Source organism: Cuculus canorus, chromosome 12, assembly GCF_017976375.1.
Source record: "Cuculus canorus isolate bCucCan1 chromosome 12, bCucCan1.pri, whole genome shotgun sequence".
NCBI lineage: Eukaryota > Metazoa > Chordata > Aves > Cuculiformes > Cuculidae > Cuculus > Cuculus canorus.
The window spans coordinates 2,163,258-2,187,996 of NC_071412.1; the positions used below are offsets into that span (position 1 = coordinate 2,163,258).

General features: G+C 39.2%; 1 protein-coding gene across 1 annotated transcript in view; it reads left to right on the forward strand.

Moving 5' to 3' along the window:
- PRTG (protogenin) overlaps positions 1 to 24,739 on the forward strand; it is a 94,494-nt gene that overhangs the window by 24,543 nt on the left and 45,212 nt on the right. The window contains exons 3-10 of the mRNA XM_054077805.1: positions 14,717 to 14,861; positions 15,855 to 15,988; positions 16,298 to 16,435; positions 17,578 to 17,736; positions 18,183 to 18,342; positions 19,000 to 19,247; positions 23,129 to 23,293; positions 24,388 to 24,693. Coding sequence (XP_053933780.1) covers positions 14,717 to 14,861; positions 15,855 to 15,988; positions 16,298 to 16,435; positions 17,578 to 17,736; positions 18,183 to 18,342; positions 19,000 to 19,247; positions 23,129 to 23,293; positions 24,388 to 24,693 — 1,455 coding nt within the window. The remainder of the gene's footprint in view (positions 1 to 14,716; positions 14,862 to 15,854; positions 15,989 to 16,297; positions 16,436 to 17,577; positions 17,737 to 18,182; positions 18,343 to 18,999; positions 19,248 to 23,128; positions 23,294 to 24,387; positions 24,694 to 24,739) is intronic.

Consider the following 24,739-nt stretch of genomic DNA (forward strand, 5'->3'; position numbering starts at 1 on the left):
TGCTATTTTTTTTTTATGGAGCAGCCAAAGATGATACTTTTGTCTTTGAGACTCTGACTCCAGACCTTGTACTTTTAAAGAGCTCTTGCAAAAGGGGAAGAAGGTTTTGGTTTGTATTTTGTTTGGTTTGTTTTGGTTTGGTTTGTTTTTTATGAAAACAAAAGCAAATTTGTGAAAGCCAGGATGGAAAAGGCTGTTCACAGTTCTTTCTGGAAGCAGGTGTGTGTGATTTTCTTTTTTTTTTGTTGTAAAGTTTCTTCTTTCCTGTCAACTGTCTTCAGCATGCATCCATTTGAGTCCTCCTCTTCTCTTGACTTACTGCATTGCGATGTAAAACTTGCTCACAATAGTTTCCATTCTGAAAACAACATACTTTCCTACTTTCTGAGAGTACTGTAAGAGGATATTGTAGGAAAGAAAGAATAAATGAGTACATTCCCCTAAAAATCTAGTCCAGAATAGTCTGCTTGACTTCTGCTTGACTTTTCTGGAAGAGAAAATACTACATATGAAAATTCAGACTGGTCTTAACTTTTGAGCAGCTGATGGTGAAAACTGTTTCTGTGTGTGTGGCTGTGTGTGGCCAGAAGCACTTTTACAGAACCCAATCCCAGACCAAACAGTGGAAAGCTTTAGTGATCTTCAGTGGACATATTCAGACTTGGTTATTCTTGTACAGAGATTTTTAAAGTGATCATTTGACAGCCACTGAATTAGGAGCTTTAAAGAAAGGAGCAGGGGGACCTGAAAGTGTTAGAGGAAACAAATGAGATTGCAGCTGACATCTCCAAGGGAACTTTTGTTCAAGGGTGCTCAGGCTGTTGACCTCTTTGCTTCTCCATTTCATTGCCCTTAGATTATAGCATTCTTCAGTACCAGAGAAGTAGTGGCTAGTTTGTGACTGGGCAAATGCTACCTTCCTTTTTCTTCCCCCTGGTTGAGATGGCAATCATCGACATTGCAGTGCAAAGATTTTAATGCGTGAAAACCTTATTTGGCGTTGTATTTTAAAAAATGTGATTATTATATATGGAATTAATGATGTATTTTATTTTCTCCTTGCTTATCAGAGATTGGAGAGTAATTTCTGGTGATCTGCATCTGAGTTTGGAAATCATTGTCTAAAAATTACTACTTGGATATCTGTCAACAGGTTGGCAACAGTATGTGAGGAGAAAGGAGGAATTAAAACATACCTTTGTTCTGTCCTTTTTCCATTTCTTTCTCTATTGTACCTTCCTCTCTTTCTTTAGTTTTAGTGATGGAACTAAATATACCGTAGGCTAGAAGTAAATGTTTTTGCCGTAAGGTGATCCTAAGTTTTAGCAGAGCAGACTGTTTCCCAGGTGTAATTGACCGTCAGTTTGTTGGAGGCAAAACTGCAGTTAAGCTCTGCAAAGGAGTTCGCCCTTTAGCCTGTCAGTCAGGGCCCTGGAGAAGATTTGCGCAGAGCAAATTGAGAATAGCAGAAAGGGCAGATGGCCCAAATTCTCTCTCATTACCTCATCTGGGCTCTTCTTGGTGTTTATCAGTGAAAGCTTTCTATAGTCACTCCTATGTGCAGCACAGTTTCTGCTGCCTCCAAAACTCAAGGTGTGGTTCTGAGAGCGTCTCAGACTAATGCTCAGAAAGATTTGCTCCTTGGCTATAACCTACCAATACTATTCTGTGAACTGAAATGTGGGGAGCACATGGTGTGAAGGATCAGGTTTGTCTATTGGCAATGTCAGATTTTGTGGCCAAACCTGACTCATTCTATGTGCTTACGTATCTCTTACACTGCATGAATGGAGTTTCTAATCTTTTTAGTTTTTCCCAATATTTGAACCTTTTAAAAGATCTTTTGGTTTTAATTGTTTAGATTTCTGTATGAAGTAGTGACGTATTTCACACTGATTTAAAAAAACAAAACAGCTCTGTAAAGGTTGGAAAAACAAACTAGAAAAACTCCCTTCCCTTCCACTCTTCCTTCTTTCTTCCTCCTAATCCCAACAAAGCAACATATGCCAGAGTTCTGGGGTGGTACACGTCATCCAGAGAGTTGAAGACATACTGTTTTCTCAATAAAGGGTCTCATACCTCTCTAAGGTAAGGCCCTGCCTCAAAGCCTGTTGAAATCAAGGATGAGACTCCTACTGCTCAACAGGTGTCAACAGATTTTGGGAAAAATGAGTACATATCAGCAGTCTTAAACTTCTGTCTCGCAAACTCTCTTGATTTGTGAATGTAATGTGCATGGATACCGATAAGGAACGCCAGTCATCCAGTTTTGCTAAAATTAATATTTTGGCTTCAGAAAAAAGAATGGTAGGAAGGGACAAGGAACTCAAGTTGTAGTGCTAAGCTAGTGGCTCCTAAAAATATAGCTCTATAATTTCCTCCTCTGCAGGGTTTTCTGAAGCATCAGGATAATTACAATTGCTGTAGAATATGATTGTGTTCTGTACACTCTGTAATTCCAATCCACCTTCTTTGAGATGTTAAAACGCCTGCTAGGAGATTCTAAATGGCAAGTAGTTGAGAAAAATCTTTGGGATAGACAGATTGCTAGGTGTCCCATATCAATTATTGATAGTGTCAAATCAATGCAGCAGTTTCGGTCTCATTTAATCTCCCTATTATTTAATTGTAATGCTCTAAGGTAATTGCCTGAGGGTGGACTCCTTTTTCAATACAAGTTTGAGCTATTGTCTTCAAAACTGCTGCTGTGGTATTCATACTGCTACAATCTAAGAATTTCTTAATATTGCTAAAGCCAAAGGGGAACATTTCTTTATCTTTTTGTTTTAATTTTAGGAGAGAAAAATGATGTGTTAGGTTTATCCTGGAAGTATGTTTAACTCGAGAATTATCTGTGAAAATACACAGCATAATCAGTTTCACAAATAACACTGTGATAGGCTAAATGTTATCCTGCTTGCTGATACTTCCAGTATACACAGCAGGCTGTGGGGTTTTTGTTCTGTGTGTTCCTTAACAGTGTAGAGAGAGTTTATTAGAAAAGGAAGCATTATTTGCACTTGTGTGACTACTTTTCATTTCAAGGGAACGTGATGTGTCACCATAACTAGAATTATGTTTTTATCTCAAACTAGTATTTTTCATCAAAAAGAGTTTTGAAGAGTTTAAACTTAAACTTTTTGCTTATTGACTGAGGAGAATGTTTTTCTTCCTCAGATTTAATTTCAGTAAGTCAAGATAAAAGCATTTCCTTTAAGGAAGTTTCCTTGCCACTTGGAATGATTAGAGAGGCATTTTTTCAAGACTATTTGTGAGGAAAACCTCCTGATTTTTCTGAAGTATTTGCAGTATAGATTTAGGGCTAAATGCACAGTGTAGATTTTTCTGTGGAGTTTTTATCCTGCCAGCACAGTAGGTCTTCTGGGCTTTCTGTCTTGTGAAAAGACTCTCTGCTAGGTGTGGATCTGCACGTTCCGATGTTTCTGGAGAAAGGGATTAACAACGAATCTGAAAAGTGCTGAATGTTTCTGTATGTAGAGACAAGAACTTAGGTGCCGACCAAGCCTTGCTTTGCAGTAAAGTTAATTGTAAAAACTGTACAGCTGTCTAAAAGGGGGTTTTAAACTGTCAGGATACTGTGGTTTAAGGAGTCCTTTTATTTATCTAACACTAGAGTTTGCTTGATTCCATCTCCCTTGTTGTTTTTTTTTCCTTCCTTAAGATACTTATTTTTGGTTAGGTAATAATCTGAATTAGGTCCTTTTTTTTTGAGGGATGGGGGATGTGCACGTATATAATTTTTTATATTCAACTGCTAGGTTTTCCAGGAAAATTATTTTATTTTTCACACTGGGAAATCAAAAGTATACTCCCTAATGGCAGATTAGCATGTTTCTGTGTTCTAATCTTGGGTCTGTATCCTATCCGCTTTCTAAGAGTGAGTTGTTAGTAACTGGCTTGATAGAACAAAGGAGGGGTAAAAATTAGTGCTCATATATGAAGGTGGAAAACCAAACAGAAACGTAAAATGAATGCCCTTTAACAGGAATGACCACAGTTCCAGAAAATTCAAGTGAATACTGATTTTACAGTCCTGTCTAACAGTTTACTGTTAGTACCTTATTAAAATAACAGACTCATAGAATGGTTTGGGTTGGAAGGGACCTTAAAGATCACCCAGTTCCACCCACTCTGCCATAGGCAGAGACACCTCCTGCTGGATCAGGGGTCTCAAAGCCCCATCCAACCTGGCCTGGAACCCCTCCAGGGATGGGGCAGCCACAGCTTCCCTGGGCAACCTGGGCCAGGGCATCACCACCCTCGTGGTGAACAAATTCCTCTTTATGTCCAGTCTAACTCTGCCCCTCTCCAGTTTATCCCCATTGCCCCTGTCCTGTCTCCATAAGCCTTTGTAAACAGCTCCTCCCCAGCTTTCTTGTAGCCCCTTCAGGTACTGGAAGGTCACTCTAAGGTCTCCTCAGAGCCTTCTCTTCTCCAGGCTGAACAACCCCAACTCTCTCAGCCTGTCCTCGCATGGGAGTTGCTCCACCTCCTATTTTGGGATTAATAGCAGCAGCATTAAAAAGATTCAGTTTCATTTGGGATTAGAGGGTACGAGGTGCTGTCCTAGGAAAGGTATTCCCAAGCTGTCAGTGGGGTGATAGCTTAAAGACTGGTTTCTCTAACTGTCCATGTTATACTATGTATTTATATACACACCTCTATGGATTTTAAAATTGTGGTGAATTTTAATCCGTTATTACATATGTTATTTTTGGAAGGTAAATTGTCTGGAAAAGCTTGTTTGAAATGTTAAGAAACGTATTTGAAGTTACAGGTCCACACTGCCTTTCTGGGAGTGGAGGTGTGGTTGCGCTCGAGGCCCTTAGTTCAGAGATGTTAAAATCTGTGGATACTGGTGTTGGAGGTAAAAACCTTTAAAGAAGACTTCCTTGTGTATTAGATAAGGATAATGTGCAATAGTCTTCTCTCCTGCAGGTGTGCAAGTGTGTGTGAGCAGCTCAACAGGGTCAGTCGTTATTCTCCTCTCTTTTGTACTCCCGTTTTTTATAAGCTTGCAAGTGAGAACAAGCATCTTGAGAGCCATAACTTGTGAATAAATTAATCTGAGGAAAGGCATAGCATGAGCTTATGAATGCTACAGTCTCCTCCCTGGTTTTAAATTTTGTGGAGAAGAGGAGGATGATTGGCTGGTTATTTTATTACTCTCAGTTGCTTCTTGTTAGGCTCTCTCAGCTCATCGATACCGTGTCTGTATGTGGTAGCATTTACCGCCAGGGATTAATACAGAGGAGAAAAAAAGTACAATTTTAAAATTCCAGTTTAAAAAGTTAAGCACGTGGTATAGCGTTATCTGAAATTTTCATTACGAGTTCCCAATGTCTTGCAGTTATATCAGCAGCTGTTATGATTTATTTGATTTTATTTATTTTGTGAGGCTTCTGATTTTTTTCGGAAAAGAGACAATTTTTTTCCTAGTGAGTTTAAGTATTGTGATTCTGGCACTGTATACGTGTTTGGTTATTAATTAGAAATAAGTATTTTAAACTAAAATTTTAAGCAGTAGTCATATAACACTGCGCAATTTCAGAATATTTCTTTCAAATGCAAAGTTATAGGAAAAGTGTATTTTAGCTAAGCTTTATTTTCCCAACCACTCGCTCAGAAAACAGCTAGCTTTTGGGAAAAAAGCCACATTTCCCATTTATCAGAAGAGTTACATCTCTGGCAATTTCCAAGAATGCCATTACCAATATGTTGTTTGATTTATGTTTTTTTTCCCCCTTCTTTACTCTTATAACAGTCAGAGTCAACTGACAGTTTCCCTTGTGCCTCAAAGGGTCAGAAGTGTTCTGAATGGTCTCACTTATTCTTACAGGTGGACTCATTCTGTCTCAGACTGTTGTTTGCCTAAATAATAGCTATTAAGAGAAGGAAAATATATGTGCAGACAATGAGTGAGACCAAGAGAAAAGAAAGTCTTTGCAGATGCTTGCATTTATGAACTAATCCACCAGAGGTCTGTAGTTCAGAAGCTAATATTTCTGATGCTGGGAGTAGTCAAGAAGGCTGGAGGACTAATGTTTTGGTCCCAAGTTAGCATATACTGTTGTGTTTCAAAAAAGAGCAAAATAAGATAAAATCAAGGCTGATCCTTGGAGTCGGTGAAGGGCCATTTAAAGGAGAAGACTTTGCAAGAAGCAAAATCCAGTAAGTGGTCTTTTCCTGCATTGTGTGTGTGCGCGTTTGTTTTTTTTAATAGTTTGTCTTTTTTCTTCCAATTATGTTGTATTTTATCCAGCTCGATGACGAGGATGTCAGATAATTCGTTCTTCCAATGTTTAGCTCATAATCATATGAAGACATGTTCTTTAATATGGTGCTGCTGTCTTCATCTGATCGAAGCATATCGGTAAAATGCAGTTTCCTCGTCTCCTGCTGCTGCAGCTGTAGCAATGCCTGCACTGTCACCACAGTGGATTGTTGTGTGATTACTTTCCAGAATGACATAAAATTTCAGATCTGCTTGTACATATGTGCAAGTAGTACTTTTTTTATTTAAGCGGTCCAATCAACTACAGTAATCCTAACAGGGACTTCAACATAGTTATAATACATCTTCAATTTTCTCTCGTCTTTCTCCTGTGCTATTTCTTCTAAAATTTATTTTCTTTAAACAGAAGAAATTTATTCATTGGGTGAAGTCAGGCTGTCACTTGGCAAATTTTCTCTTACAGTCCTGGTCCTGCTTGCGTCCCAGTGACCCACAACACTGCAGGTTCTGAGTTTTCGCAGAGCAGACAGTGACAATGATCTGGAGTTACCCGAATTGTCCATGGTGTTTTGATGAAAACAGATATAATTTGGACCAAAAAAAATCAATAGGAATCTATAAGCTGAGCATTTTAATCCCTTTCACCAACTATAACACCTGTGTTCATGTAGTCCTGCTGAATGATACGTGAATTAATGAAGGGAAATGGAGACAAGAAAGATACTCAGACAGGAGACTACAAGGAAATTATACCAGGCCATGTGTTTGGTCTTGGTCTAGCGGCCTAATCGTTACCAAATTTTTTTTGTAAGTGCATCATGACCCAGGGAGTTGTAAGGACAGGTTAGATCAAGAACCTTAAAGCGATCCCTGCTAGAATTTAGAGTTCTCTTATGCTCATACATTATAAGAGCATATCCACTAATTTATATTCACACTTAGTGGTAACTGAAGATGTTCAGAATCATTTGGGAGATTCTTGGTACTTTGTTGACTTCATTGGGAGGATATTATGTTGCTTTTAAATGATAAGGCAGAGGAGATGTTTGTCTCATAACTAGAATGTAAGTCATACTTGAAATCAGACCTGTAGCCACATTTCCTAGTGAACCAGATTCCCAGCCCCTTCAGTAAATGCGTATCCTCTTAGATGACATTTACAGACTACGTGCTTCCGCATGAACTGATGTATAAACTGCTTCCTTAGCAGCTTACTGAAACCATGGCATTTTAAATGCCTCGAGCACTGTTGTCTCCTAGAAATCCTGTTTTATGAGAATCTATAGTTGTCTGGAGAGATTTTCCTTGTGTGTTTAGGATTCCATGCTGTAGTATGGAACTATGATCATTGTATGTTGTCTGCCAAGATTGGCTTCAAGATTTTTTTTCATTAAAGCTATTAATTTTAAATTGAAACACAGCAGGTTATAACCTACTTCATAATTAAAAACCAAAAAATCCAATAATACTTTGCTTTGAAAGATCTGGATTTCCCTGTGCACTTTGCGCTTGTTCTCTTCGCACGATGCCTTTCAAAAAAAGCAATATGCATTTGTAGTCCGCAGCCTAACCTGATTAAAGACAGGTGTTTTTGGACGGAACAGTTTAGGTTTGCGTTGCCATAAAACTTACCTCCAATTCAACCTCTTTTCAAATCCTGAACGTATAATTTTAAATGAGCAGTTCGATGTTTTGTTTTTAAAAATCCATAGGACTGTCCTCCTCTGCAATGTAGTTAAACGGCTGGTGAGGCTCAGAGGCTCCCTCTTGTACCTGTTCTTCATCTTGTCGCTTTTTCTCTCAGAAATAAGTTTATTGACTCAGTTGAGAAGAGTGGAGGTGTGTAAGGATACTGACAGAGCCATTCAAATGCATCAGCTGCTGAATGGCAAGTGTGCAACCCATTGTGGAGCAGCAGTGTTTGTAGGGGAGGTTGAGGTGGCATCCTCAGGTGTCTACCGTGCCGTAGGGAATGGTTGGCTGACTGACACCGTGTGCTGCCATGGGTGTTCCTTTTGATTATGTACTACCGTCATTATGTTAGGAGTTAAAATGTCCTACACTGGTAAAACTTTGAAAAGCAATGAAGATTGAAAGAGAAGGTGAGGTGAGAGGGGGAGGGCTGGAAAACTGAAGAGCCTCTTTGCACAAATCTACTCTGAATTGGCTTTTTACCTGGGGGGGAAAATTCAAACCAAACGAAAACACTAGTAGATTCTAGATGTTTCTGAAGGACAAAATTGTTTTTGTTGTGAAAGAATCTTTACTGTAACATTTGGCTTGAGGAAAGTGGAAGGAGCAGTGTCACTACCCTCGGGCAGGTAGGTAACAGCCCAGGCACCCCTTTTGATATCTGTTTCCCTTTACCAACCTCACCTGAACTTCTCCTGCTAGAATTAAAACCTCTTCCTGCTTTTTCTCTTCTTATTGTTTAATGAGTGTCATGGCTCCCAGTCCTAAGATCTCCTTTGAATATTTGTAAGGCTGTTACTTCTCTTTGGTTTTCTTTCCCAGGATTAATCAGGTCCCAGCTCTTTCAATATTTCCTTACAGGTCAGTTCTATTTTCTCCTAAAATCTTCCAGTTTTATGCCTCACGTTTTAAAAAATAATAATTTTAGGCCAAACAATGCTTGTTGAAAATTTTAAAAATTAATACAAGAAATCATTTTGTGTGTGGTAGCACAGAGTTCCCATTCATGGGGTAAACCCTTTTCACTTGTAGTTATGAAAAGTTTTACCCATATCGCTCTGTTTGTGTGACATTCCCCTCTGAAGTGTACGTACTAAGAAGAACTCGAGCTCCCAAGTACTTTATTTAATTTTTACTAGCATCTCGGGGGAAACTCATGAAAGATCCACCCGTGAGATCACTTGATGACAGCTCCATCTCTATGTACTCCAGCTGTTTCATCAGAAATGGGGAGAATAGCTATGTGTCTGTAGTCTTGAGCATGTCTGGATCTGTTGGTACTCATGTAAAGGTTATTTCCAATCCAGACCTGGACCACAGTGTGCCATTCAAGTAGCAAAGCATTTGAAAATACGTGTCCATATGCTAAAAGGCATGACAGAACTTCTTTCATAATTTGTTTTAAGTCTTGCTCCTGCAAGGGCTGAGAAATTTGTGTTACACTCCAGGACAGTATGTGCGAGTTGGCTTTGGTACCAAAATCCGATACACATATGTATTTGTTGCATTTTTAAACATTAATTCAGAGAGAGAACATCAGGAAAACCAGATTAAAAAGAGCAAATTCAATACTAAGTTTATCACTCGATGCTCTGAAAATCACTTTTTTGGAAAAAAAGTGTAGCTTTTCTTTAATGTGCAACTTTATTTTTCTAAAGTGAAACCTCTTTAGCTGAGAATTTAAAATAAAAAAGGAAAAGATTCTTGGTTTCATTGAAGGGCTATGGCTGTTGTTTAAATCTCAATAGCATTAACATGTAAGTTCAACAAATGGCATTGTGCACTTCTGTTCTTCCTTCTTCCCACCTGACCATCTATCTCCTGAGAAACACTGAAGTGGTCAATATGGTCTGCTGGAGAGTTTCTCAGTGTTTCCTGCATTCTGGTTACAGGAAACCCAATTCTGTGCTACTGTTTCAGGTCAGGGAATAATTTCAGTTCAGGGGCTTTATGTTCCATTCTGTCAGTTGCAGTCCAGTCTTGGACTAGTGTCCGCTCTGATGAAACCAGCAAGCTTTAACAATAATAAACATGTAGATTGTGGGGATTTTTTTCCCTCTTAAAGCAAGCTCGTTCAGAAAGTCGCGTAATGACAAAATGTGTGTGAGTAGAAAGTGCAGCAAGTAAGGGAATGAGTCACCTGGACTTGGGTTTGAAGGAGCTTCAAGGGTGGATGAAGTGGGTATGCATTGTGTTTCTTTTTAGTTTGTTTGTTTCTCCTTTTTTTATTAAAGACTGCTGCTTTATTTAAACAAACGCACACACAAAAAAGTGAGGGATTAAGTTCTTAAGTTTTACTTTTTCTTGCCTTACTTAAATCTATGTGGCCAGCGGGTCGAGGGAGGGGATTCTGCCCCTCTATTCATCTCTTGTGAGACCTCATCTGGAATATTGTGTCCAGTTCTGGAATCCTCAACATAAGAGGGTGATGGAGCTGTTGGAAAGAGTCCAGAGAAGGCAACAAGGATGATCCAAGGACCTGGAGCACCTCCTGTACGAGGACAGGCTGAGAGAGTTGGGGTTGTTCAGCCTGGAGAAGAGAAGGCTCTGAGGAGACCTTAGAGTGACCTTCCAGCGTCTGAAGGGGCTACAGGAAAGCTGAGGAGGGGCTGTTCACAAAGGCACATGGGGATGGGAGGAGGGGCAATGGGGATAAACTGGAGAGGGGCAGAGTTAGACTGGACATAAAGAAGAATTTCTTCACCATGAGGGTGGTGAGGCCCTGGCCCAGGTTGCCCAGGGAAGCTGTGGCTGCCCCATCCCTGGAGGTGTTCCAGGCCAGGTTGGATGGGCCTTGGGCAGCCTGAGCCAGTGGGAGGTGTCCCTGCCCATGGCAGGGGGGTGGAACTGGATGGGCTTTAAGGTCCATCCCAATCTATTTTAGGATTCTATGATTTTATGTAAAGCTGTTTAGGTGCATAAATGTCTTTTTCATACTTGCAGGACAGTATTTAACCCGTGTATGGTGCAGGAGACACCAACAGCGCTTCTCTAATATTTAATAAGTGTATGACAGCAAGCTGTTGAGCCTGTGAGCTTCAGTGGTAAATGAGGGAACTCATCCTGGAACTGAACTCTGATTTCTCCTTGCTTGGGATAACTTTATTGGACAGAACTGTGTGTTTTGTGTCATCAAAGATACTCATACTCAAAAGCAGCTATACAAACACGTTCCAATCACATAGATTGCAGAAATTTATGGAATTAAATACAGTTTCTAGCTGTTGCTTTCTTCTTCTGTAAGCAGCGTTTGGTATCTAGGGTAAAAATGGTGGAAGCATCAGATTCCTGGAGTAACATTAATTGTTTTCTTTTGGCTATAAATCTGGGAACAAAATGATTAAATAGACTGGAGAAGAGAGAGGAAAACTCGAATAAAAACCCACTTACATTTATTGTGTTTTGCAGGGTTGTTTTCACAAATAACGTATGTCTCATGAGACTTTGTTTCTTATCCATTTTATAGAGCTCCGGCCTCTTAACAGCAGTGCTTTAATGACTTTTTCTTGGGGTTCTGAGTTGGTATCAGCACTTGCCATGAAAACAAGCCTGTTACAAAGAGGTCAGGTTTCACAAGACAGGAACAGACTTGTAAAAACAGATTTTACTGGAACAAATAAAGTCAGAATTAGGAAGAAACCAAGGTTTTGCATAAAGAAACAAGATGCAGAAGGAGCAAGTATTAAGCTAAGCGGATAAATAATGTATAAATTTAGATGAGATGCAAGTAGGGATTTTTTGTTTTTAAAACCACATTTAGTGATGTTAAAGGAGTTTTTCTGAAGGTTTTGTGCAGTTCTCCATAGTTCTGACTTTTGCTATCTTTGAAGATTAAATTTCTGAGGAAGTGCGTTGTTCCTGCTCAGGTGGAAAAGTGTTCCTTTACTATCAACTTCAATTAACTACTTGCATTGGATTTTCTAAATCAAATAGCTGAATCTGTTTGCTTGCTATCACGATGACTTTTTGTGTTCTGTGAAATACTAATTTTCCTCAGTTTCTTTTGTAGTTCTTGAGAGTCTTGCTTCTGTCTTTAATCTTCAGCTGTGATGTACTGGATGCATGGAACTAATTAATTGTTTTTATTTACATAAATGAAAACCAAATATTGTGTTTCTGTTGTCTCTCTCTGACCTTTTAAAGAATTATATCAACAGAAAATTCTGGGTGTGGTTTTATAGTTACTAAAGAGATGAAACTTTTTGAGGTGTATAAGAGCTTTGCTTCAACAAGACAGTTACCTTGCTGCCTTGTTAAAATGATCTTTTCTTATGTCACTTTCTTATGCAGCTGTGCTACATCATGGGTCTGAAACTTGTGTTACGTTGATTTGTGGTGTTCTTATTATCTCTGCTGTTATTACATTCCTAGAGCTTTCATTTTGAAAGCTGAGTAGACTTTCCTAGTTTTCTACATCATCCTTTCAGAAAATAAATGAGGAACGCAAAACACCATGTTTTCTGTTATAAAATCTGTTAGGAAAAGCACTCTTGAAATACTGTTGTGACTCCATGTGGAGACAGACACATTTTCTGTATGGGGAGGAGTTAAAATGAAGAAGGAGGGAGAGGAAAAAGTAAGACAAGTCTGGATGCTTTTATTTATTGGTGTCCCCCTCCTCCCCGGCTTCTGTGGTGGAAAACTACAGGAGAGTCGGACTGGGTCAAATTCAGTGGAAAGAAAATCCAGAAGCTTAGAGTCATGGGAACAACCTGGTGTCTGTGCAAGTTGCTTGACTTGCACGGAGTCTTTCAGTTCTCTGAAGCTGAACTTCTGTAGGTAGGCAAAGAACTACTAAGTCTCTTGGTTTTGCTTTTGATGAGTCCTTAGTAATCAAAATAAAATCTGTTTAAGGAGGGAACTGTTTTCCCCCCCAACAGGCTTTCAGTGTAAGACTTTTGTTGTAATGTCCTTATGCTACTTGTGGGTTTTTTTGTTTGTTTATTCTTAAAGCTGGTACTGCTCAGAAGTGAAAGAACAAAAAGTGGATCACAGGGAACTGGGTTAAATTCTGCTGGTGAGAGAGGCGACTTCTGTCTGCGATGAAAGTAGGCAGGGAACAGATTGCAGAGTGTGCTGGGGCTGTGGGAGCCCCTGGCAAAAGCATGGCACTGGCCGCAATAGCAGATACCAGGAGAATCTCTGCTTGCGTCCTGGGACTCAAACTCGCATTTCAGGTGCCAGACTTGGTTTCCAATGGCTGTGACACTTGGATCACGTGGCCACAACTGCTCTTAGTTGGTTTTGCTGCACAGGACGGTTTGGTTGTCTTGTTCATCACAGTCTTTGGGAGTTCTGCTCACAAAACTGCAATGCTTTAACTCTGCTGGTATGACTAGGAATGCTCATTCCTGTAGCGCTGATGCGACTGCAGGAAAGCAGCGTGAAGAAAGGATTTATTCTGATGTGGGAAGTGAAATAGATATTCTAGTAATAGGAATCTTTAAGTTATGTGATTAGGCCCATATTAGGAGTTAATTTGTGCATGGAGGGGAAAGCAACCAAGTCATGTCACATTTCCTTCACACTCCGGTATTAATCTGTTGATGCTATGCAGTAGTAAAATGATGGGCAGTGGGTGGCATTCATTGTAATGCCTGATGTGCATCAGTACCGGATTTGTCCTCTATGCAGAAGGATATTGTTGAAAACGTGTTAGAGTAAATAGGATGAAAACCCATTTCAATTAATAAACAAGTAAAATAGAGGAGTTTTTTCAACACAGAACTTGAATGCTAAGAGATGGGTGATGTACTAATATTGGTTTATCTATTAATGTAATTTTTCTGTATAATAATACAAGAGTAGAAATTTGAAATCTGTTTTTTTTTTAAAAAAAAATAATAAATCAGTGCTATTGAGATTATGCAGAGATTGTTCCCTGTGCAGTTAGAGGGGGTGGAAGTGTGTGTGGAATTACTTGTGTTGTGAGTTATCCAAAAGGAGTTGCCTCTGAAGGGCTATTCTTTCTGTTAATTATGTTGTAAGTAGCAGTAAATGGAGCAATTAATTAGAGAGGTTTGTGTTTCCCTTTCCCTTTGGCTTTTATTTTCTGAGCAAAGAAATCCAACTACTGATGAATCTCTTAGGTGTCTGTTAGCTGGGAAGTATTTATTGATCTCCCACTTCAGTTGGCTCGATTTTGTGAACTCCTTAAGCTGTAAATGCTTGAAATTATATTCATGTGCTGTGCATCAGCCATTCGCTTAGTGACTGCTTGGACAGTTGGGATCAATGTGTCCTTATGTGATTAAAGTTATTTTGAGATCTTCTTTGGTTTTGATTTCTTTTTCCTGTCAAACATGAGCTTGTACAACTCTCCAAATGCTTTTACTAAAAAGAGTATAATTAAAGGACTAAAATATGACTGTCAGGAACCAAATGTTGGGTTTTTTTGAAGTATAGTGGTGTCAGTCCCAAACTACTTGAATTGACATGAAGTTCAGTAGTTTAATAATTGATATGCTTTCCAGCTACATACCAGTCAGTTTGTCTGCTTCATTCTATTTGAGAGTGTCATTTTCATTTTCATCGAAACACTTTTTTACTGAATTAGGTTAAAGCAAAGTTAGTTTATAGAAGCCCTCAGCCAATGAAACCATGCTACTGAGCAAAGTTGTCAAGGTAATTAGACCTATCTTTCTTTGTCTGTAGAAAAGAGGACTATTTCTGGGTATTTTTACTAGTTGATCTATGATCTTGAGTTTGGTATAGCCAGCAATCTTTCCCCACTTTAGTCTTTTAAACTCAATGTTCTCTTATTTTTAGCCATTTCTGCATTTGAAGTCCAGCCACTTTCAACTGAGGTCCAAGAAGGTGGAGTAGCTCGATTTGCTTGTAAGATAACGGCAAACCCTCCTGCCACTGTGACCTGGGAAGTGAATCGAACAACTTTACCTTTAGTCATGGACAGGTATGGAGAGTTACACATTTTAGAATGTCATTTATTTTCTGTGACAATTTTGCACCTGCTACAAGAAGGAAATCTGGATACTTGCAATGTGATTGTGTAAAGAAGTTCTACGTTTATAGTATGTCAACTATTAAAATAGCTAGTCATAGTAATGTTGTCAATGGATTTTAAATAGATGTCATGATCAGAATCACCCGCTGTTTTCTATGCAGTAATCACTGACCTATGAATTGTCATCGGAGAATTTTGTATGCAAGGCATCCTCAGGAATGGGAATTGCTGTGAGATACAGAGTAGATGGACCTCGGCTGTGGGAGTGATTTGAACTAGCGGGATTGCTTTCACTGAAGAATTGATGTTGAATATATTTTTCTTTAAAGGGCCAATAAAGAATTAAATGTACAGAATATCGAGGTAAAACACTTCATGCTAAGGAAATTCTGTGCCGGGAGACTTCCCTTCAAACGAGTAACTCAAAGAATGCAGTCTACTCCCTGCTAGCTTCTTTCTTTGTCCAGATTTCATTCGTTGAACCTATTCCCATCCTTCTTGACATGTAACTTCTGTTGAACGTGTCTGAGATACCTGAGATGCAAAGGAAAGTAGAAAGAAACATACAAATTGAAAGCATAAGTGGGTTTCAGGGAACTGTATCCCGGTTATGCTGGTATATCAGAACTTGCTACTAAAACCCCATAATAGTATGACTGTAGTAGCTGACTAAAGAAGATTGGGATGGATGATTCTGAGGGTGAGAAAGATCTGCTGGTTGAAAATAAATTCTTCTGCTTTCATTGTGGTGCTAAGGGGAATCTCTCCCATAGTTCAGAAATGCAGGGAAGTGTCGTGTACATAGAACATTTTTGAGTCTCCAGCCTGCTGTTCCCAGGTCAGTGTAGCAATAGCTGTTTGTAAAACAAGTAGTTAATTCCATGATAGTGTTCGCTGGCCGAACATTTATCTACATTTCAGTTTTTTATATTTTTGTGACAGGATAACAGCTCTGCCTACAGGAGTTCTGCAGATCTATGGTGTTGAACCGAAGGATGCTGGGAATTATCGATGTGTTGCCACAACAATAGCCAATAGACGTAAAAGCACTGAGGCAGTGCTGAGTGTTATCCCAGGTACTCACCACGTGAGGTTTTTTCAGTGGTGCTACATTCATTTTAACATTCTAGCAAAAACACTTCCATGCATTAAAAAGCTGTAACTGTCTTCTGAACCGTTCACCCAAATGATAATTTTGCTTACTTGTATTTTGTGGCTAAAATATTGTTCAGTGTAAGTCTCCACAATTAGTGAAATAAGGCTTTGGTGTAAACTTAGTTTTAAGCATACTTAAAAAAATCAATCATGTTTTATTTCATATTTAATTGAGTTTTTATTTAATTGTTCTAACATTTTTTATTTTTTTATCTTTTCTTCCTCCAAAGCCTCGGACTTGAAGCCTTTTCACAAGCCATCTATCATAGCTGGTCCTCAAAACATTACAGCATCTCTTCATCAAACTGCCATACTGGAGTGCGTAGCCACAGGGAATCCAAAGCCAATCATCTCCTGGAGCCGGTTAGGTAGGTCTTAAAATTACAGCATACAACCTTCAGGCTGTGGAGAGGAAGTGAAACTGGAAAGAAAGGATTTTGGCAATTACTGTTGTGAGGCTTCATGTAGTAGGTAATGATTAGTAGGTAAGGGTAGGGTAAGCAAAACGCCTTTTAGTTGCATACTGCTGTTAAGAAGCCCTGAGGTTTTCTGAGGCTTTCGGCTCTCTGCTTCTGCTGTCGATCCCGCCTGCCCCCAGCGCAGTGCGGGCAAAGTGCCGGGTAGGGCAGTGACCTCCAGGGATCTGTGACTTGGAGTAGAATCAGTGGTGAGTTTAGGGCGGGTTGGAGTGGTTGCATCCTATGAAACAATTGTAGATGTTTCTCCCCCTCTTCTTAGAAGCAGTGTGAATGTGATTTGGACCTTGTGTTAATGGGCCATTTGGACTATGGATGGGTATAGTCAAACCCCGAATAGTCTGCCTAGAAGATAAGAGGGGGAATGCAGTAAGCATAATAACATGCATCAACACATCATATTTTTTCCATTAAAACTACCTCCGCTTTTATTCTGACATGAACCTAAATGTGAAAGTGAGGACTGTACCTGTAGAAGCACAAAAAGTTTTTTCCTACATTTTTATTTCTAAAAGTAGGAGAAATAAACATGTGTTTTGTGGTTGATTCAGTGGCTTTTATAGACAAACAAGTAAGAAAAAAGTTACCCAGCAGTCAAAGAACATTTGCTGTGAAAATGGAAGAAAATATATGGTAATTGAATAGTCTCATTTTATCCCCAGCATAATTCAAAAGGAGATAATGGTCCCTGTTTGTAAAGATGATATAGGTGAACTGAGTCATAGTGCGAGGCAGTTGGGGAGGCTAACTGGGAAAATGGCATTAGTTTTTTAGCTGTGATGGTGAATTTCAGATATAAACCGCTTACCAAGTGGTGAGATCCAACCATCTGAATGGTCACGTAACTAGCCTGAAGAGTAAAGCAGAGCAAATGCAAAACGGAAACTTCGGAAAGCTCATCTGTAATTTCCCTTTGCATCTTTGGAATTTTAAAATCTAATTTATGCCACTGCTGTCTGGCAACCCTATTTAGCAAAGTTATTTAGACACTGTGAACAGCCTTGTAACCACGCTTCTCCCCTTCTCTCCCTTAGACCACAAGTCCATTGATGTCTTCAATACCCGCGTCCTTGGAAATGGGAACCTCATGATTTCTGATGTAAAGGTGCAGCATGCAGGCGTGTATGTCTGTCGAGCTACTATTCCGGGCACACGGAACTTCACAGTAGCGATGGCAACGCTCACTGTGCTGGGTGAGCCTGCTTTGACTTCCACAATGTGTTTAATAACTTGTCTGTCCTTGTGCTTTGCTATGTACTCAGCTGAATTTTTGTCTCAAATTTAGTGCGCCGAGGGCTGTAGGGAGACTGCAGAGATGAAAAGTGTCACAAAACTGTGGCTACATTCTTCTGTCTGTTGACTTAGATGAGAAGTGTCAGATACTCAGCCTTTGAGTAATAAAGTAGCAGTTCATTTGCACTTGGAGATACCCAGGTGCGATGTGTGCTCTGGGAAGGCAGGCTTTCAACACAGAAAATACCGTAATGAAGCAGAAATATATAATATGTATATATGCGTATTTAAGAGGCTTGAGGAGAGAGGTTTGTGTGTGGAAAAGTCACTGTTATTCTGACTGTCCTTGCATTTGCCGAGGCTTGATTTTTATTTTTTTTTTCCCCTTCTTGTTACTTATCTGTAGCTCCACCTTCGTTTGTGGAATGGCCGGAAAGTTTAACAAGACCTAGAGCCGGTACTGCTCGTTTTGCTTGTCAGGCAGAAGGAAATCCTGCCCCCAAAATTTCATGGTTAAAAAATGGAAGGAGAATACACTCCAATGGTAGAATAAAAATGTACAACAGGTAAGATTAAAATTGTGGTATGAGAGCTGTGCTAGTGATGTGCTACCAAAGAAAGAAATTCCAGTAATGAATATAGCAAAGCAAAATATAGCTCAAGTAAATGTGAAATTGGACATCAAATATAGTCGTGGACATTTCAGAAGGACATAGTTACGGACATTGGCAGAAGGAATGCACATTAGTCAATACCTAAAATCAAAGCAGTTACGATCACTGCCTTACCTGGGTGGGGGGGAAACCAAAGTGATTTTACTGCAGAGTTGCTCTAGATTTACGGTATTGTAGCAGAGACCAGAATCTTGCTAGTTTTTTGAGGTGTCACTTCACTGTTACTGTATAATGAGCAGCTCATATCAAAGGGTTGGTTAAGAAATGACAACCCTAATGTTGTGCTTTTTACAGGTGGGGTATAGATCCACAGGTTTGTTTTCACCGTGCCTGGCTTTGCAGGCATAAACATAACCATGGCAGGTTTTGAGGAGCATTTCAAGCTGCGAAATTTCATAGCTACATATTCATTGCTAATAGATTGTGGTGCACAAGTCAGTTATACTGCATTGATGAAGCAGAGGCAAACATAAGTTGTTGCATTATGTAGAGCTATGTTTATCCATGGTGTGAGCTTTTTTCCCTGCTTTTTCTTCCTTTTGGATCCAGTAAATTGGTGATTAACCAGATCATTCCTGAAGATGATGCCATTTATCAATGCATGGCTGAGAACAGCCAGGGATCTATTCTCTCCAGGGCGAGGCTCACTGTAGTCATGTCAGAAGACAGACCCAGTGCACCTTACAATGTCCATGCTGAAACGATGTCAAGCTCGGCGATCCTGCTAGCGTGGGAGAGGCCACTGTATAATTCAGACAAAGTGATTGCGTACTCTGTGCATTACATGAAATCAGAAGGTAAGCAATTTGATGGAAATATTATTTAACTACTTGTAAGAACTCGAATGCCCTTGCAAAGTCTGTCAAATTTCAATAGTTCATGACCAGCACTGTGTCAGAGCATACTGGCATATAAATGCATGTTGTAATCAAAAGGCATTCTTGGGGAAAAGTGGTTTTGCCTCATTATCTAATTTGTGGGCCCGAGTCTTCTTCCAACTCACCCTTCTCTGATCATTCCAATGAGCAGATTTTGAAGTTAGGAGTGGGCTTTAAAAACCTGAGGTGTCCGTAATACTATATGGGTTTCCCTCTGTCCTCAGCAAGAGCCTCTGCTTAGTCTTTTTTCATCTGTGTGCTTGGCAGGGAAGGACAGAGCATACAACAGAAACCTGGAGGCTTAGAGTTGAATTTTTCACCAGAGACAGTTGGTTTTTTTTTGTCTAGATCTGCAAATTCTAGTGACTTTACTGGCTTTCATGTATTTTGGAGTAGAATTATTAATCTTTATTGGCTTAACTACCTTTTCTAGGAACGAATGTTGGCTGAATGGTAAAATCTGCTCTCCTTTCTCCCCTTGGTCTCCTATAATGAGAAACAATATACTCAAACTCTGAAATATGCTTAAATAGCCATGAACAGTTTATCCTGGTCTCTGAAATTATATATAGATACCTATATAAGAAGGAATGGATAGTTAGAATAAAAATGAGTAACTAGATGTTTTAAAAGCCTGTAGTGTTATGCGTAATAATTGCTTTAATTTAAGGTAATCTTTAAGGTTATAGGAAACCGGCATTTTTCATAAGCAGGATAAGCGATTGCCAAGTGGCTTGAAAATTTGTTAGATGCATGGCTCAAACTGAGCTGCGATGCAGTTCTGTTTTCTAGGAGTGATTTCTTTTTCCATTTCTATTCAGTAAATGGTTTATTCAAGGACAGGACTGCAGATGCTCAGCTCTGTGTGGAATACCAGTCTGCCATCTGCTAAGCAGAGGACAGGAAGGACAGCTTAATTACTCTAATACTGATGCAGGAATAGCTGCCTTTTCTTTTGCAAGTGGAATATTTCAGGACACAAGAGAATTCTGTCTTGAAGGAAGGAAGAAAGAGTTTTAAAAGATAATGAGGACAAGAGGTGAGGGAAATTACCCCCTACACTCTCAGTCACTGAGGTATTGTGCTCACAATCCCCTCTTAAGGCTAATATGAATAAAGTCACACTAGATAAGTTATCCGAGTAATTGTATGTCCTGTGCCAGTGTAGAGAGTAGAGATGGGGCAACTTGAAAGAAAACTGTACTTAGGGAAGTGTGTGTTCGTGCAGGAAATACTCTTGCACAGTAGTGAAAGGAGGCTCCTTCTGAAATGTGTTTTCTGCAAAATATTTGTGCAATTCCTGCTTCATTTGCTTTCTTAAGCAAAGTTTGTATCATGTGAAATTAAATTATAGTTTGTCTTGGTTTAAGAAAACCAAAACAAATTCCAAACAAAAGCAATGAAAAAAACCCCATACCCACTGATTTACTTGAACGTGCTTTCTCAAATATTATTTTTTTCATCCTTCCAGACTGTCTTGTGATACTTATTTAATATAATGTGGTTGTGCATCCTTTCACTTTAGTAAAGAAGTCCACAGAGAGAGTAGGGCAGGCTATGTTAAATGAAGTAACTACAGTGGTGGGAATTGATATGTAGGGGATCTGCACGTGTTTTTCCTTGTACCAGAAGATCTGCATCAGGACGTAAAACCCTTCTTTCTCGTTTCATAGAAAAAACGTTGAGCTACAAAGGCTAGCGGACTGCACTTCTGTAAAAATAATTGCTTTCTAAGTGAGAGTTTGTAAACCTTTCTGAGGATGTTGCCCACATATCGAAGGAATTATTAAAAACCTAGAAGATGCCTTTGTGAAAAAACATTACATCAGCCACATCTCTAATGTAAATTTAGAAGCAACTATATTTAAAGAAATCCAAATTAAATAATGAGGAAAGTCTTTTGATGACTTTCACACCCTACCAGGCCATACAGGTGCTAAGTAGACTGTTGACATTGTCAACACCTTATTTACTCTGTAAGAATTCTGGATAATAATGTAAATAGTTTGTATGAATGTATTGCTTTTGTATTGCTTTCAGCCTGTCTTTTCCCAGTCTGCCCTTGCACCATTCATACCCTAATGAACATTAAAAACTCTCTTGGATGTATCTGATGTGATTAAAGTATATCTATCTTGCATCGCGTGTGTAACTTTTTACTTTATGCATTTCTGTTCATATATTGCTCTCTTGTTTAAGTTAGAACCACATTTGTCAGTGTGAGCAAAGAACACGTTATTGCAAAAGACAACAGTGCTTGCCAAGTCTCCTAATTTGTGCCGATGCTTATGATTCCATAAACTTTAAACAGAAAGCAAAACTGGAAAGTACTCTATGATTCTGCGGTTTGGTAGAGTTTTTTGTGTAGACTTCACAATGTGGTAGGTGCTTTGGATATAAAAGATACCATCATTCATCCTTTAATTTCACAGCTCGACTATTCTGATGTTTCACTGTAAAAACAGGTTCGGGTCCTTGTCCCTATTTAAGGGGAAAAAAAGTTAGTGTTGTAATCAAGTTAGCTGAAGAAACCAACAGGTGGTTTTTTGTGGTTTTGTTTTTTGTTTCTTTAAGCAGAATATTTTACATTCAAATCGGGGTCATAGTAGCAAGAAGAAAAAGGGTCTGATGAGCGTGCATGTTGGAGTGTGTTAATTCCTTGTTAGTGGTTTAGAAAAGGCACAAAGGGAACACTGATTGTGGTGGAAGGCAAGCCTTGTTCTCTATTATGGCTGTTTCATTAGGGCCTCTGCATGAGGCCTAGCAATCCATTCAATAAGAGAACAAGTCCTTTTAATTTGAGCTCAAGGATCTTGTTTAGCAGGTCAGAAATCGTGCCTTGCGATTCCTAATTAACAGGCCATTAAATAGTCTGTTGTGAGATGCTCGTAATCTTGTCTAATTAAAATGCTATCAAGTTAATTCATAAATGTGGGAAAACTTAATGGTGGAATTTGCCTTTCGTTTTGTTTATAAATTCAGTTGTGAAGAGGAGGAGCTGGCTCTTAGAGAGTTTTGATTAAGTTGACGTGCACTTGGTGTGAATTGTTCGTTAACACAGCAGCTTTCACCACACTTATTCCACTTAATAGCTTTCCTCTATAGGAATAAAGCCCAACAAAGACAAGGACTGCTGCGTGCGTTGTGATGCATATTTAAATGTGAATTGCTGAGAAATTTTTTTTTAAAGAACTCACTAAGGAACCAAACATTTTTGAAGCTCATTCTGGTCTGTTCTTATTGGCTTCTCTCCAAATTAAAGGAAAAAAAAAAAGTGTCAATCAAACAGAATAGAATTCGTAGGGATAAAATGAGATCCTTTGCTGAATAAATTCTTTCTGTCTGTTTCTTTGAGGGAGGGGGGTGTTTGTTTTGTTTTTGATGGAGTGGAGCCCTTGCATTCCTGCAGTCTGTTATAGAAAGGCTCTGTAAGTAGGTTTGGAAAAAAAACCTCCCTGACTCTAAACAAATAGATTTAGGAGCTTGGTATGAATGATAAGGCTATTAGAGCTTGTCTGTTGTGTTACTGTACATTGGGCGCAGTTTGTTGTGACTAATTCTAAATAGGGTTTAGAATTGCATTCAGCATCCCTTTTCCAGGAAAATCCTGAAACGCCATAACCTACAGCACAGCAAGACACAGTTACTCCTGTGCATAAAAGAGCTTTTTCTTAGTGAGTTTGGAAAAGTAGAGGTAGTCTGAGGAAGAACATGAAACAACTGTGTAACATCTTAGAGCCAAGGTAGATGTTTAGAGATTTACAAGAACTTCTGTTTGTCTAACGCTTGTTTTATGCCAGGTTTAAATAATGAAGAATATCAAGTGGTCATTGGAAATGATACAACCCATTACATTATTGATGACCTGGAACCAGCCAGCAACTACACCTTCTATATTGTAGCTTATATGCCTCTGGGAGCCAGTCAGATGTCAGACCATGTGACTCAGCACACCCTTGAAGATGGTAAGAGAAATACACCTGATTTAGGTGAACAGTTTTATTTGTGTCAGATAGAAATGTGTAATCCAGTGCTAACAGCTCTTGAGGATCCCAATTATCCATTGATGTCAGTGAGAATTCTGGATACGTGTGATGTAGGACTGAGCCAGCTAATGAAAGGAATGAGAAAAAATAACATTCTGACAGGGAAACGTTATCTATTCCATGGTGTCTTTTTCTATGTTGAAAGACATTTTATTAAATCATGTAAATACCTATTCTAGAGCTTTAAGAACTCCCTCAGTGTTGAGAATTTGATGATAGCCTAGGATTTAGTCTCTTCTAAGCATCTAAAATGTGAATCAAACTGGACACCCATGGCATTTTTTGCAAATTTTGAAGGAAATTTTGGAATGAAAATTTGCTGTACTGAAAAAAGGATGTGTTTTTTATTTTTGTCCGTTTGTTGGTTAGTTGGTTGTTTTTTGGTTTTTTTTTTTTGGACTATGTGCTTGTCGGTATAATAAGAATTTCATAAAAGACAGTATGGACTTATTTCTGTGCAGTGACTTAACTAATGTGAACATCGTGCCAACCACAAACTGTCTGGTATAGTTCATTAGAACTGATTAATAAATTCTGACAGGGTTAAGCTTTGACAGCGTGGAACATTGCCCGTTCCAGTTGTCTGCCTGTCTCTTTGCTGGGAGTTACTATCCTCATTACATGGTTGGCGGAAGAGGACATGCACCGAGTCTTCAACAGTACATGTTGTTGTCTAGACTCTCAATTTGAGCTGCTGCACCTCACCTTGACAGTCAGTTTGCCAGAACAGTGAGGTGCTGATTGCCTTTGATTACTGCTGGCAGTAATAAGAGAAGAAAATGTTGAGAGCCTTAAAGAGAGGAGCTTGCCAAGGCTATACTGCATGCGTAAGGTGAGAAGTATGAGCAGTTTTATTTGAAGTTATCCTTCAGATAAAAAAAGAGTCTACAAAACATCTTGTATTATTTACTCTTACATTACTGACACCTCCTCATAAGCTAAGGTGTCAGATGAGAATTTTCCATCTCTCTTTCCCCTTAGCTCAAAAGCTTTGTCTTTTTTTTTTTTTTCAGTTCCCTTGAGAGCTCCCGAAATTAGTTTGACAAGCAGGAGTCCTACAGATATTCTCATCTCGTGGCTGCCAATTCCCACAAAATATAGGAGAGGTCAGGTGGTCCTGTACCGTCTGTCTTTCCGCCTCAGCACGGAGACCAAAATCCAAGTCTTGGAGCTTCCGGGGACTTCAGATGAGTATCTCCTTGAAGGCTTGAGACCTGACAGTGTCTACTTGGTTCGTATCACTGCTGCAACAAGGATCGGCTGGGGAGAGGCATCTTTGTGGACTTCCCACCGCACTCCCAAAGCTACAAGTGTGAAAGGTAGTTGTTAACATTACCAGCAGCCTAGAGATGGGGTCAATTGCAG